At 45.4% G+C, this 14,128-nt stretch overlaps 1 protein-coding gene across 3 annotated transcripts in view; it reads right to left on the bottom strand.

Moving 5' to 3' along the window:
- Nucleotides 1-14,128, bottom strand: part of ARFGEF3 (ARFGEF family member 3) — a 171,950-nt gene that overhangs the window by 101,023 nt on the left and 56,799 nt on the right. For all 3 annotated transcript variants that reach the window (XM_087865521.1, XM_045814723.2, XM_087865522.1), the window contains exon 5: nt 7,425-7,493. In XM_087865521.1, coding sequence (XP_087721647.1) covers nt 7,425-7,493 — 69 coding nt within the window. The remainder of the gene's footprint in view (nt 1-7,424; nt 7,494-14,128) is intronic.

Raw genomic sequence — 14,128 nt, 5'->3', positions numbered from 1 at the left:
AACTCAAGCCTCTGCCCTATGAACTAGCCTAAAATGAGGTAGAGCAGATCTCTGCACTGTTCTGTGGTCTTCTAACTCCAAGTAAGTTCTTCCGGAGCTGTGTACGTCAGACGTTACAAGGAAGTGTGGAAAGGCTTTGCAAAAGGACTCGTTTGCTCAAAGCCCATCCGGCAGCAAATAACCAAAGAACAGACACTTCAAAGAAGTCAAATCAGAGTCAGTAAAGAGACAGGCCCAGAAGGAAGAAAGGGTTTCCAGAAGGTAAAGTGGAGATGCTTCTTAGAACAGGATTTCCTTACTTCAGTGGCCTCAGCCAATTTGAGACAACAGTCCGGGCTCCCTTGACCAGTTTTCTTGCCAGGAGGTGGGGTTACTCCTCCCAGTTTCAGAGAGAACATAGCAAACAAGATGCTTCCAAGAAAAACTGACCGGGTCGCGTATGTACTTTTCTTCTGGATTTTATCTGCAGACTAATCTGCTCCTTAACTGTAGAATATTGTATTTGCTGTATGTCTCAGGAATAATGCTACTACATTAAACTAAAAAAAAAAAAAAAGTATCATTGAACATTCAGGAGTTAGAAGTCAGCCAAATTAAAAAAAAAAATACTTTACTGACAACTAGAATCATTAGATCGGAATCTTTGGCAGCAGGTCTTCAGCCTTAATGGTTTTAAACTCCCGGGGGAACAAGTGACACTAAACAAACTATAAACATATAAACACCAGGTCACCCGATGCTAGCATAATGCTCGGAAAAGATAAACTGAGTATCGATACATAAAGATACCCCAGAAAGTGGCACATACCCGACAGTCACTTGAATCTACAGTCACCAAAAAAGTAAAATTCATCAGTACTTCCGCTTCACGTGTGAAAACATCATACAGCCATTTTTTAACTAAGCGCCGTGGTAAACATCCAAGGTGGCTAAGACTCTTAAGAATTTCAGCGGGTTGCCAGTATGATTACGGCAAGATCCTACTAACATTTTCTAAGACTGACTGTAGCGAGGAAGCAACATATCATAGTGGTTAACAGCCCATATTTGAAATATAAAAAGTCTCAATTTGAATGTCTCGCTGTAGAAACTGGAGAAGCAAATTACCTTCACTTTTCTTGGGATTCTTTATCTGTGTTGGTTGGGGTAAAGATGAGAGGAGGATGTACAAAAAAACCACAACTAATTGACACACCCGAGGGGTTCAGTGGCTAGCAGCTACCATTATTAACTGGTTATTCTTATTAACCAGTGTTTTGCAATTGAGGGATGGATGGATAGATGGAGTGAAAGAGGGAGGACCCCGAAACTAAGAACCTTAAAGAAAAAGAAAAAAAAAAAAAAAGAATGGTCTTTAGACAGACTTTGCTTGAACTTGACAGGATCAAAGACTGGATGTTTCCCATGAGTCAATAAGATCAAACCAGCAAATACACATTTATAAACAAGGCTTTCTCACTTTGAAAAATCCCACAGAGGAACCTTGAGCAGGCATGAGAATATACCCTGAATCTTTCCAATGGAACAACATTAACCATTTTCAAATTCACTCCACAGAGCTTCTGGCTATGGCTTCTCTTCTTCCTTTACCCAAAAGCTTTGGCAATTTTTACTTCCACAGCCTTTTCCAATATTAAGGCAACTACCCTTGGAAAACTGAACAGCCGATCTGCTAATCCGGGCATCATACTAAGAGGAATCTTGCTCTAGCTTTCAACCAATGATGAAAAGGATTATGTATCTATCGGGAGTTTATATTTCTGATCATTCATGAAATTGAACAGAAAACACATTGCATATTTCAGAATTACCCATTTCTAAATTTGATGATATGTCTTATTCCTCCTGTATCATGAAAAACTGTGATCTGAAAAACTTTCATTATTACAGTTTAATTAAACAAGGTAAAGTTAGATGTACAAATGAAGGCTTTATTTACATTTTGAGTGCTTAATGATCCCTTTATAATTTCAACAGTGCCTTGGGGAAATGGCCTCATTTTTCATAGTTAAGTACACATCCCCATTTCCTGATCAACAGGTTTCAGGGTAAACACTGTTCTTGAGTAAAAGTCACTGTGCATCAGGGTAAAAAAGAAGAGAACGTCTGGATTCTTTCTCAACATTTCCACAGGAATTTCAAATGGTTGATTTTAAGGTGTTTTTTAAAAATTGTTTCCCAAGCTATAGCAGAAGGGACAATAGAACATTTTTTCCCATTAAGTTAAAGACTTATTTTTATGAAAAGTTCAGATACAACTAAGATAGCTTCCAGGAGCTAAGCGGTGGTTTTAGGTTGAGATGTCCTGCTTTCAAAACCGAGATGCAGACTTTCAAAGGCTAAATGAGCAGGTGAGAAGCACCTGAGAACCTGCAAAATCACTGTGTTAAGTCTATGGAATGCTATTATTTTTTGTGGCAGTATAACTTTCTTACATCGTTAATTCTTTTTGTTGATGCAAAATCATTTTTTAAGTGACTTCTCTGGTGAGAACTGAAAGGCTCTGAGCTATTTTGCAAATTTGAGGAACTATATAGGCCAGTAAGAAAAATGTTTATTCCTCTCTTGTGGAGCTAATATAAACAATGATTTCAGATGGTTCTACTATCTTTCTTTCTTAAATTATCTATATATGATTCATCTCATAATCTAGTATTTGTAACTACGGATCCATATGCTTATGGTTATAAATTGTTGCAATGCTTTTCATATAAACAGATCTGCTCAACCTGTGCCAGGTTACATAATGACAGAGCTGGGCGGGAGCATTCCCCCCTTTTTAAAGGGGCCTTATGGTGAAAACACATGCCTTCAGAAGGAACAGTGGGGCAGCTCTGTAGCAGATTAGACCGTTAAAGCGTAAGAAATACACTTGATATATATCAAGCACTGACAAATGGGAAGGGAAAAGTGTGGAGGTGATCTGGCAGGAGATGAAGGACGAGAGGGACAGGAGAATCAAAAGCTTGTACTTATCGAGGGGTCACCTTCGAGGGGATGCTGCTGCTGGTAGGAGTCCATACGTGGTGGGGGGAGAAACCACTCACCTGGGTTTTAGATCATTTAAAATGAGATTATACTGATATTCACACGTGGCACTGCTTCCCAGACTTGAGTAGGCGCCTGAATCACAAGGGGACTCTAACTAGAAAGCAGATTTTTACTCATGAGTCTGGGGTGGGGCCTGAGGTCCTGCACTCCTAGCAAGCTCCCAGGGCTGCTGATCCATCTGGGCGGTGGACCACACTCAGGTTTTACAGGAAAGGCTGGTGGGAGAGAAGAGTCGCCGTCAGAGCAGCTGTTCTCAACCTGACTTCCACAGAAGAACCACCGGGGACCTTTTACAGAATGTGTATGTGCAGGTCTCCCCAGGACCGAACAAATGAGAATTTCTGGGGCAACTTTACGCATCTGAGTTTTACTAACACTTCCCAGGTGGTTCTAATGTGCAGCCCTTTGATGAGAACCACCAATGTAGAAGGACGGCCTCCAGAGCTTGGGGCTGTAAGTCTCCCATGCAGAACAGGGAGTTTCAGGAGTGTAAAGAGGAAAAGTCAAAATTCAGTCAAGCAACTACTGCAAACAGCCAACCTTATATAGGAACCTAAGCAACCTTTTGTAAGCCTGTCCCTTGTTCCGATCTTTCACTGTTAGTCAATTGATGCATACTATTCACTTAATCAAAAGACATATTTTCAAGAGAAAAGGCAAGGTTAGATTAACTCCAACACTGTGTCTGCACGGTATTCATGCCTGAGCACAGTTTGGGATCAAGGAGGGGCGGGTAGCCTCCTTGAGGGTTCCACCATTTACAGAGGACATCATAAGGGCCCCCAAGGGGTGGGCCTTCCACAACCAAGCTGGTGGCCACGCGTGCTACACGGGGTGAAGAGCAGAACCGCAGTCAGACCCACTGGTCTCACACCCCAGTTCCGCCACTGCCCAGCTGTCTGACCTCTCTCTAGCTGTCAAAGATGGATAATAATATTTCCTGCTTCACAGTACTGCTGTGTGGATTGTATGTTTGCTATAGGTAAAGCTTTTAAACCGCGGCTGGCCCAGCCTAAGTGCTAAATGAACATTAGGGACGGCTATAGAACACTGCCTTTGAGCTTATGGACTCGTCTCTCGCCATAACCAGCGACATGATATGTTTTCGTGCCTCCCCAGAATTACCAGCTCTGCGAGAGAGTGGCCACAGAGGACCCAGAACTAACCCAGCTGTCTAGTAGAAATATGCCGGGTGGTAGCCAGGCCTGATGGATGAATGTCCACTGTTCTTCACAGCAGGAGGAATACTCTCCAGGGTGTGTCTGCTGTTGGCTCTGTGATCAGGGCAGCTCGAGAGACTGAAGCTCTGGCCCCGGCTTCTGTGGGCTCGTCACGCTGGGGGATCCCTCTGCCTCTCTCAGCAGACTGGCTTCCTGCAGAAATGCCCTTCCCGTGGACCGGCCAGACACAAGAGCTGGATTCTGACTCGCTTGAAGCTGAGATCCATGCCAGGTCTATACTAGCACAGAGGAGCAATTCTGCACGCTGCCATTTGTCAAAAGCACTTTGAAACAGTGACTCTCACGGCTGTGACAAAGCTGTCTCCATAGCCCCGCTCTGTCCAGTGATCAGAGCAGAGTGGTGGATCGAGGCAGGCATGAAACACCTGGCAGCCTAACCATGTCCCGCTGTGAACAGGGTGGTGGAAGGGCCTGCCTGTGGGTCTGCAGGGGACGCAGAGCCGAGAACATCCTCTGGGGGCCTGCACACTAACGGAAGACCCCCACCGCCGATAGAGGATGGCAGGTTTATTTTCAGGCTCTTCACCAAGTCCTTCCCAGCTCGAGGGAATGCAGTCTCAAGCCTGTACCATGAACTCGAACGTCCACGCCAGCACGGGGAGCAACACACATTTCCGTGATGGTCGGACCCCGGCTTCACCAACTTCACGCTGCTGTCGTGCTAGGGACTCGTCCCCAACTACGGGATCGCAGAGACCAGAGCGGGACACGGAGAGCCAGTGGACTAGGTACTGTTGTCACAGGGAGCCGGCCCGATCGATGCCACATCCTTTCAGGGTTCCGGCCAGATCAGCCTTGTCCAGTCAAACGTGGACACATCATCAACCTGCAGTCCCCACGGCAGCAGCGTGAACTTACTGCGAGGCCGGAGCTGCACCAACAGCGTCCGACGTGGCTTCTCTCTCCCTTGGAGAGTGGCACAGCCACACTGCTAACAGGCAGGGAGGCAGCCAAGGCAGCACCGCAGGTGGGTGGGAGGTGGCAGAGTGAGGAGTTACATCCAAACAGTGCTCCTCCAGAGCCCGGCTTCTCCCGAGGTGAAGCTGGAATGCCTTTATCTCTGTATGGCTTCGGGGCTGAGTTTTTTTTTTTTTTTCCAAAAAAACAAAAAAAGCTTTGTTTTTCCTTTATAGGTTTTGGCAGAGACTGCTGTGTTTTGATATTTTATTCTATCTGGAAAGGCCTGTTGAGTCTCTACTCTGGTTTCTAGATACCCTCTGTAAACAGCCTTAACTTGGGTAGTTCATGGCGGTGTGTGTCCACTGGTCAGGCGTGACATCTTGAATCTTTCAGATTCTGATTCAAAAACTGGTTCCTGTCCTCCTCCTCCTCTGGAAGCAGCTTGGGAACCCCTGGTAGCCCTCCTCCCCACTTGAAGGTCCTGCGACAACCTGTGCCCCCTCCCCAAGCTCCATCAGCGAGGGGGGGGTGGACACTAGGCAGGAACAGCATTTCCCTTCCCGCCCTTCACATGGCAAAGGGCTAACAGGCCACTGAGATGCCAGTATCTTTTCTTGCTCTAATCAGAAACTACGTTTGTCACTTTAAAAGCAAACTGACATGGGGTACCTAAGATAGTCCAATTCATCCAGAGAGTAGGCTGGTAATTGCGGGGGGCTGAGGGGAGGGGGGATTAGGGAGTTACTCTTCAGTGGGTCTAAAGTTTCAGTTACACAAAATGAGTAAGTTCTAGACATCTGCTGAACAACATCGCGCCTGTCGGTAACCATACCGCATTGGACACTTAGAAACGTGTTCAGGTAGATTTCGTGTTGAGTGTTCTCATCACACACGCAACAAAAAAGGGAACCTGCAAATAATAAGAACACTCACAGGTGTCCCTTAAAAATCGATTGAAAAAAATTACTGATAGACATTCTATTTCTTTACGTATATGGAGTAAAACATAAATAGGTTAAAGAAAATTGGTCTTTCTACCTATATAAATATACCTTTGGGAATTTATATTGTGATAGAGGTCAGCTAATTGCTTCTTGTTCTTTTGATAGACATATAAAAATGTTCAATGTGCTCAAAAATAATTTTCTCTTAATCTTCACTCTTTAATGCCACACAATTCCATAAAAGGCACATGCAGAGGCCAACAGAAATACTACTCATGATAAGGCGAACTATGTGAGTTGATGGATATTTTAATCCGTTTCATTGTGGCAGTTACTTCACAATGTGTATGTATATCAAAACATCGAGTTGTAGACTTAAAATATATAGAATTTTTGTTTGTCTATTATATCTCAACAATGAGAAAATGAAGAAAAGAAAACACGTCCAAGATGCTAAGTATCTACCTGGTATACTCAAGAAACGGTGATCATTACTGTAAAAAAACATAGCCATGAGCTCTGACAGGTAAGCTTTCTTTTTCTTCCTAATTTCAGAATTCAGAATATCATTGCCTCTCTGAGGTCTGCACATGTACTCCTGTCACAACACATGAATCCTGAAGATACTCTTTTCAAGAAATGGAAGGAAAATGATTCTAAGCGTATTAAAGTATAGCTTTGGAATGCTGACGCTTCCAAAAGCCAGAGGCATCTGCCAGGCACTGGAGAAGCCAAGAATTCTGTTGGACATACTCTTGGGAGTGCTGGAAGGTGCACAGTTCCCTAGCCTGCAACACAGATGGGAAAGAGAAGGCTTTCCAGTGATAGCTGCAAAATGTGCTCGTCGGGCTTTGGGAGACGGGCCGGGACTTTCATCAGTAAACATCTCTCTCACTCACATACCTGGTTTCTTAAAAACCACTTTTTAAAATCAAATGCTTTTCAATTATTCTTAAGAAAAACAGACTCAGAAAGCAAAACGAGGCAGAGTACCTAGGTGTAGTAGCTTTGGGAGAACCAGTACTGTTATTTCCATTTTAAAACCTTAAATGAAGGAAACCAAAGCATGCAGAGCATTATGACCGGGGATGATGGAGCCCACAGCCTGCTTCCTACAGATCAAATCCTTAATGGACACTCCCCAGGCTAATGATCAGAGAAGGACTCACCCCACCGCTGGGCCTCAGCTCCACCCAGGACTCCCCCCAGCCCGGGGCGGGGGGAGGCAGCTGTGAGCAGGCAGCAAAGGGGCAGAGCACATGCGCGCTGGGGAGGAGTGGGCACTCACCTCTGCGATCTTCAGCACTGCGCTCCCATTCAGGTCAAATGTCGGGGTATAGGTTATGCAGAGTAAAACCTGTAGCCACCAGGAGATGATGGAGGAAGGGAGAGAGAAGGGGTTAAAAATTTAGAAATAAACAGAAATATGGTTTCGCATATCATTTGTGCAGCTCTGTCTTTATGACTCCTTCGCTCTTTGCTCTATTTTTTTAAAGATTTTATTTATTTATCTGACAAAGAGAGTGAGCACAAGCAGGAGGAGTGGCAGGCAGAGGGAGAGGAGGAAGCAGGCTCCTCGCAGAGCAGGGAGCCCGATGCGGAGTCTGGGATCGTGACCCCAGCGGAAGGTAGACGCCTAACCAACTGAGCCACCCAGGCACCCCTGCTCTTTGCTTTATCTAACGTTTCTTCCCATGCTATTCACTGCTCTCTAATGAGTGGCCACACTTTGTCCAATAAAACAGAGACTAATACTGTAATGAGTACAGAGAGCTACCCCCCTCCCCAGGGAAGGGCCACTGCAAAACTGGCCAGAAGGAGCATTCTTCAGCAGCTCTAGGAGGTCCGTCCGATGATAACAGGCTCAGTGCTACACACGCTTTGTGAATTATTTGGGTTGATACTTGTAATAAATGTAATGATTATTGTCCTTATTTCCCTGATAAGGAAACTGGTGCTCAGAAAGATTAAAGAAGCCACCTGAGGCCACACAACTAACAAGCTGTACAGCTGAGATTTGAGCCCAAGATATCTGACTCCATGCCTTGAACCACCGTGCCACCTGTCCGGTCCTCTTCCTAGACCCAGGCGTCATTGGTTCTTTCTGTTCCTGTCCCCTACCCAAATCCCCAAGGGATTAGAAATTCTTGAATGGGCACCTACCTCTTCCCTCCTATTACTTCCCCCGAGATGCTGCCCAGCGTTTACTTATTTATTCGTCTCAGGTGACCCTTATACTCCAAGACAGACAATGAGTTGGTGACATTTGCAAGATCTTTAATGGCCACGAAAAATTTCACTTTGTACTTGTAGAGGCATTTTTAAAATTGTTTCTAATTTTGTAGATAAGAGGCGAGACTCTCCCTGTCCCGGGGCTTTGACTTCTGACACCGCGACTCTTCTCCCTGTTAGTCTGAGATGTAACAGTGCTGGTGTCTGCTCCTTGATCTCAAACCCAACACCCGAGCCCCGCCGGCAGCTTGGCCTGTCAGTGGGGGCTGCCTGAGGAGGTTTCTCATCTGGTTCTGCCCAACTCATGAAAATGCTGAAGCCTAGCAAATTTACCTAATTCAAGATATGCACAAGCACAGCAAAAGTCTAATTGCCAGATGGGACGAGGAATCTCTCCTAATCCCTCAGCCTCTGTTACCGGCCAGGCCACCCTAGGAACAGCTGCTCCTTTGGAGAGAGCAAATATGTATGTGATTAAAGAAGGAAAAGGGGATTTTTGCCAATTTTAGTCACAAGCTGAGATAAGTTCATTGCGGTCTGTTCCTCAGTCTTTTGATCTTTAAAGGTGCCTGACACCGAAGAGTCAACTCCAGATAAAAATCGGTCACGCAAAGCAGGCTGACAGAGATTGTGGGAACAGCTGCCCTAAGTCCTTATGGGAAAAGGCTTTCTTTTGTTTAATGACTATCTTTGGGGGTTGGGGCTTGGTCAACAAGAAGTGATGAAAGCTGAGGAGAGACAGCAGTGTCACCAGGACCTAACTGGACTTGGGGGAAGGCCATGTCTTCTAATGCCTCTGTACTTGGTGGTACCTCTGCCTGAAACCCTCCTGCATTTGTTCCTCATGTGGCTCATTTGATTGGCTTCTTTTAGGTCTCAACTTAAAGGTAACCCTCTCAGAGAGGCATGTAGTCTTCTCTGACAACCACCCTCTCTACCTGGCTTGTCACATCCCTTTGTTTCACGATTTCAGAGCACGCGCCAGTCTCATAAACAACAGACTTATTTACTTACTTATAATCTTCCTATTAGACTATTACATCCACTGGGCATCTGAAAGACCCTCAAGGCTTTCTCACATGGTGCTTTCTTACTTTGAGTTTTTGCTACTTTAGACAGCTTCCCTTTCTTGAATTTCCCCCCCACCATGATTCCTGGCAGGCAACTGGGAGGTTACAAGAGATTGGTGGAGATGGTGGTCTACGGAGATGGTGGTCTACAAACCCCATCTGGGCTCTTGGTTTTTTAAGTATTTACAATAAAGTCTGGCAACTGGCAATACTTCACAATATGAAAATAATGGCAAATGTTTGTCTAAACTAGTTAATTATTAACGCTACTTATAAGACTGGTAATGGAAGGCTTTCTGCCTCCCATTACTCTGTACATTCATACAAGGTGCACAAGAGTGGATCTGGAAAGAAGTTTTCAAAAACCAAACCAGTTTTCTGTGAACAAGAGAGCCTTCCTGGCAGAAGGGGCTGGAGGAAGTAGGAGCAGTACCAAATGCGGACATCTTCATCAAGGGCATTGAGTTGGTGGCTGGCAATCAAGGTTTTCTGGGGAACAGAGGAGGGTCGACACCCTCTGTCACAGGGAAGCCAGTAAATGTAGAATTAGGTCTCCCAGCAACAGTCCCAGCTGAGGATCCCTGCACCCAGCCAATGCTGATAGAGTTCAAATGATCTTTGAAAACAGGCTCTCCACACCTAATGTCTGGCCACCAATATCCAAAGACTCATGGAGCTATTTGCAGAAACTAAGAACAACCAAAAATAATCAAAGGGAAGCTAGCTTCTTAAGCTCAGGTCAAGTTTCTTGTGTTGGGAGCATAGCAGGTTTTAAACACAGGGAGGACAGGGAGATTGGTAGGAGAAGGAAGGGAAGAATTAAGGGGGGGTAAACAGAAGGGGGAATGAACCATGAGAGACTGTGGACTCTGGGAAACAAACTGAGGGCTTCGGGGGGGGGGATGGAGGACTGGGATAGGCCAGTGATGGGTATTAAGAAGGGCACATATTGCACGGTGCACTGGGTGTTATATGCAAATAATGAATCATGGAACACTACATCAAAAACTATGTTCTGTATGGTGACTAACATAATAAAGAAATTATTATTTAAAAAATAATAAAATAAAAATAAATAAATAAGTAAATACAGGGAGGACAGTGCTCATGGGCCCCTATGACTCACACAGTCTATATAAAGAGCACAGTGTCCAGCAAGGATGATTCGGTAGACAGAAGTGACTTATCAGAAACAAGCAGTGTAGAAATGGTTGATGTGCCCAATGCCTAGCAAGCATTAATTCACTGGGTTAAAACAAAGATTGTGTGTAGGCAATTTAGGGGACAGCAAATGAATTTGAAGCATCTGACCTCCGTTGCATCGGGAGAGGGCGGAAAGTTCGGGTTCACATTCTGAGCACACGGGCCTCCAGGAAAACAGGAGCAACTAAACCCTGAGGGCGATTCCATTAAAAATACACCCTTCACAGGGTCATTAAAGCCTACTGACTACATCATCACTGAACAGCAGGAACTTGAGTGACCGGCAGCGTCTGGCAATCCAGCTTGCTGGCACGGCCTCTGGAAATGAGCGACAAGATGATGCACAAAGTCTTCCATGAAATGGGAAGAACCATTGCAAAGACTAAGAAAAATCCCAACCATTAAAAAACAATAATCAAATAGCTACTGTGAAAAAGAAGCAGCCCCTCAATTTAAAATATGTATAGAAACTTTGGGACGTCTGGGTGGCTCAGTCGGTTAAGCGTCTAACTTCAGCTCAGGTCATGATCTCAGGGTCCTGGGACTGAATCCTGCCTTGGGCTCTGCCCTCAGTGGGGAGTCCGTTTCTCCCCCTCCCTCTGCCTGCCCCCAACTTGTGGAGGCTCTCTCAAATAAATAAAGTCCTTTAAAAATAAAATATGTACGGAAAAACTTGGATAAAAAAAGATTGTTTCAGGAAGGAGAAAGTGAAGCTGATTTGCTCTAAGAATTGGGCACAAATGATAAGAGTCTGGAAAACGTGGTCACATCAGGAACAGAGGGGGACAGATGTGGACAGATAATGATGAGGAGCGTGAGATCACAGGTGTGCTCTTCTGACCACGAATACCCGGGATGAGGGCTTCCTCTGCCAAGGGCTTCTCATGGCCGTGCTTGGGGTTTCTCCATCAGGCAGACCCGGCCGTGTGACCGTATCATGACAGAGCAGGTGCTGTGATGTCAGAGCTAAAACACTACTGTCTTAGTCACACGACCGTGGCATGTGATTCAGCGCCCAACTGCTGTGTGATGACGTCCTCTATCCCCTTATCTGTAGAAGTCCCACCCCCCCCATGAGGGTATTCAGAGGAATGAATACACTAAATGACGGTTTAAAACAATAGCGTACATCGGTGCATATCCAGGGCTGTCTTCTCACAGAGGTTAAACTAGTCTCCACTTGATGTAACTCATCGTGGCCATTCTAACATAAATGATTAGGTACATTTTAAGTTCAAAAAAAAAAAATCCATCAGATTATCCACGTTCAAAAGCATAAATCGGTTGGGATCTGCATCCTACTACTCACCACCGCCCCGGATTCCTACTGCCCAAAGTCCACGTCATTCTGATGCGGCTCTACTTTCTCCTTCCTTGACGGTCTCCCTTTCAAGCGTCACGTCAGTTCAAATCATTATTCACTCAGAGTCTAACCGTGGTGGAGTCACAGATATACAAAGCAAGCACCATCCTTGACATCGAGAAAGCTCATCTGGAGAACTAACGCGGGCACACTGCACCTAAGGGCCGGCGGTGGTCAACGCCGTTGCAGTCATGAGGGCCAGGACGATTTTGAAGGCTAGCAGACATCGTAACTTGGAGGACAGAGACTTAGCAGATGAGAAGACTTACGGGCAAAGCACTGATGCAGGAGAGAACAGGCAGGGAAAGGCACACTAAGCAAAGGAAATGTCATGAGTAAAGGCACGGCCACGCGCAGGGAGAGGCTAGAGATGGTGCTAGAGACGTGGGCTGGAACCTTGCCGCACGTCAGTTCAATGGCCCAGTGTTAGGTGTTTTACATGTACTGTCTTAGGCTGGTCAGGCCAATAAGTCACAACTAAAAATAGAGGTGCTGAGGCAAGCTGTAAATCAAAGTGAAAAAAGCAGACACTTGAGATGTAGAGGAAGTAAAGACGGATCCTAGTCATTCCAGTGACAATGAATTGACTGGGGTGCACTTGGTGAAGGGATGCAGGTATTTCCCACACTAGGCAACAGTCACCCATATGCGAAACCTCGTATCATCCCACCGCTCTTCTCCCCACCAGCAGGGAGAGAACAGCACTCTAGTGGATGGCAGTGATAGCTCTCCTATTGCCCCCGTTCCCGTATTTTTAACAAAGCTTTATATTTAGGTATTCATACAGTAATACATTTCAGAGAACAGTGATATGCTTTGTTTAAAATGCATAATATATTACTCTTACAGATGTGACCATCAGAATGGGCAGGAAGTGCAAACAGCCTATTCTCTAGCATTTCTTTGGAGCAGCTTAGACGTATCACTTAAACCCGTGTGCCCTCTCTAGGCCTCATTAGATTTATAAGATTCTTAGGAGTGAAGTCTGACTTTTGGATGCTCACCTTGCCAGGCCCCGGCAGGTGTGGGGTCCTGGCCCACACTCACCCCCTCCTATGCGCTGTCCACACGAGTGACGACTCTCAGAGAGTCTCGGTGAGACTGTGCACCTTCGTGCCTGGTTGTTGTAAAATGTGTAGACAACGTGTCAGGAAGCCCAGCCATACAGAAGAAAACTACCCTGGGCATCTGAATGCCAGGGTCAGGTTGATATGATTGGCTAATGGCAGATTTTGCAACCATGTAAGATAAGAATCTTAGAGCTTCTGATGACTTGGTTAGGGTGACCAGAATTTTGTAAGCCTCCTTTGAGGATGTCCAGCCACCTGGCAGGACCTCACTCTGGACAGGGAGAAAATCATCTCTACTAACCAGAGGGCACCTGGAACATCCTCCCTGAGATCTCCCACTATGCTCCACCGAGAACCTACCTTTTACACTCAACACAGTAAATAGTAACTTGCCTAAGGTTTAGGATTCAGAATGAGTCCTCCCCAGGACCATTTCTGCAAATACTGGAGTGAAGAAGTGATTCGTGACCTTAATGGAGAGCGACCGCATGCCTGCTTTACGTCTGTGTGCTGCGTTGTTACTCAGGCTCCCATTCAAGTATTCAACAAATATTTATGGGTGGTTACTAGGATTCCGATCTAGTGCTGGTGTTGGGCATATAGTACTGAACCTGGGAAAACACACTGGGAAAGGCTCTCAGGGTCTAACTCATAACATACTAGCTGTAATGCTGCTTTCGTCTTTTCATGGATCTTTAAAGTAACACGCTGTAACACACACAATAAATTAATCCTAGGGAAGATGACACAGGTTCCCTCAAAAAGTGAGCTGGTTCGGGGGAGTCAAGGCACACTGAGGACACAGGGGCATATTGAATGAATAAGGAGTTCTTCTGTTCCTCTTTCTTCAACTCTTAAAATCATCTTAATTTACATATGAGTGCATCTTGAGGTGACTGTAGTTTCATTTTGCCAAATACCAGATGTTATTTATAAATCAAACCAAACACAATCCACTAGAGCTCAAAAGAGTAACTAAAACCTTGAGTACAGCCCACAGAAGGCCTTGCCTTTCCTGGTGCATGGAGAGGAGCAGACTGTCTTCAGACTCCTA

The sequence above is a fragment of the Ursus americanus genome, chromosome 11 (genome assembly GCF_024610735.1).
Source record: "Ursus americanus isolate L20-20 chromosome 11, mUrsAme1.1.p, whole genome shotgun sequence".
NCBI classification, from domain to species: domain Eukaryota; kingdom Metazoa; phylum Chordata; class Mammalia; order Carnivora; family Ursidae; genus Ursus; species Ursus americanus.
Note: the sequence above shows the minus strand (reverse complement) of the source record. Positions and strands in the feature narration are given on the sequence as shown.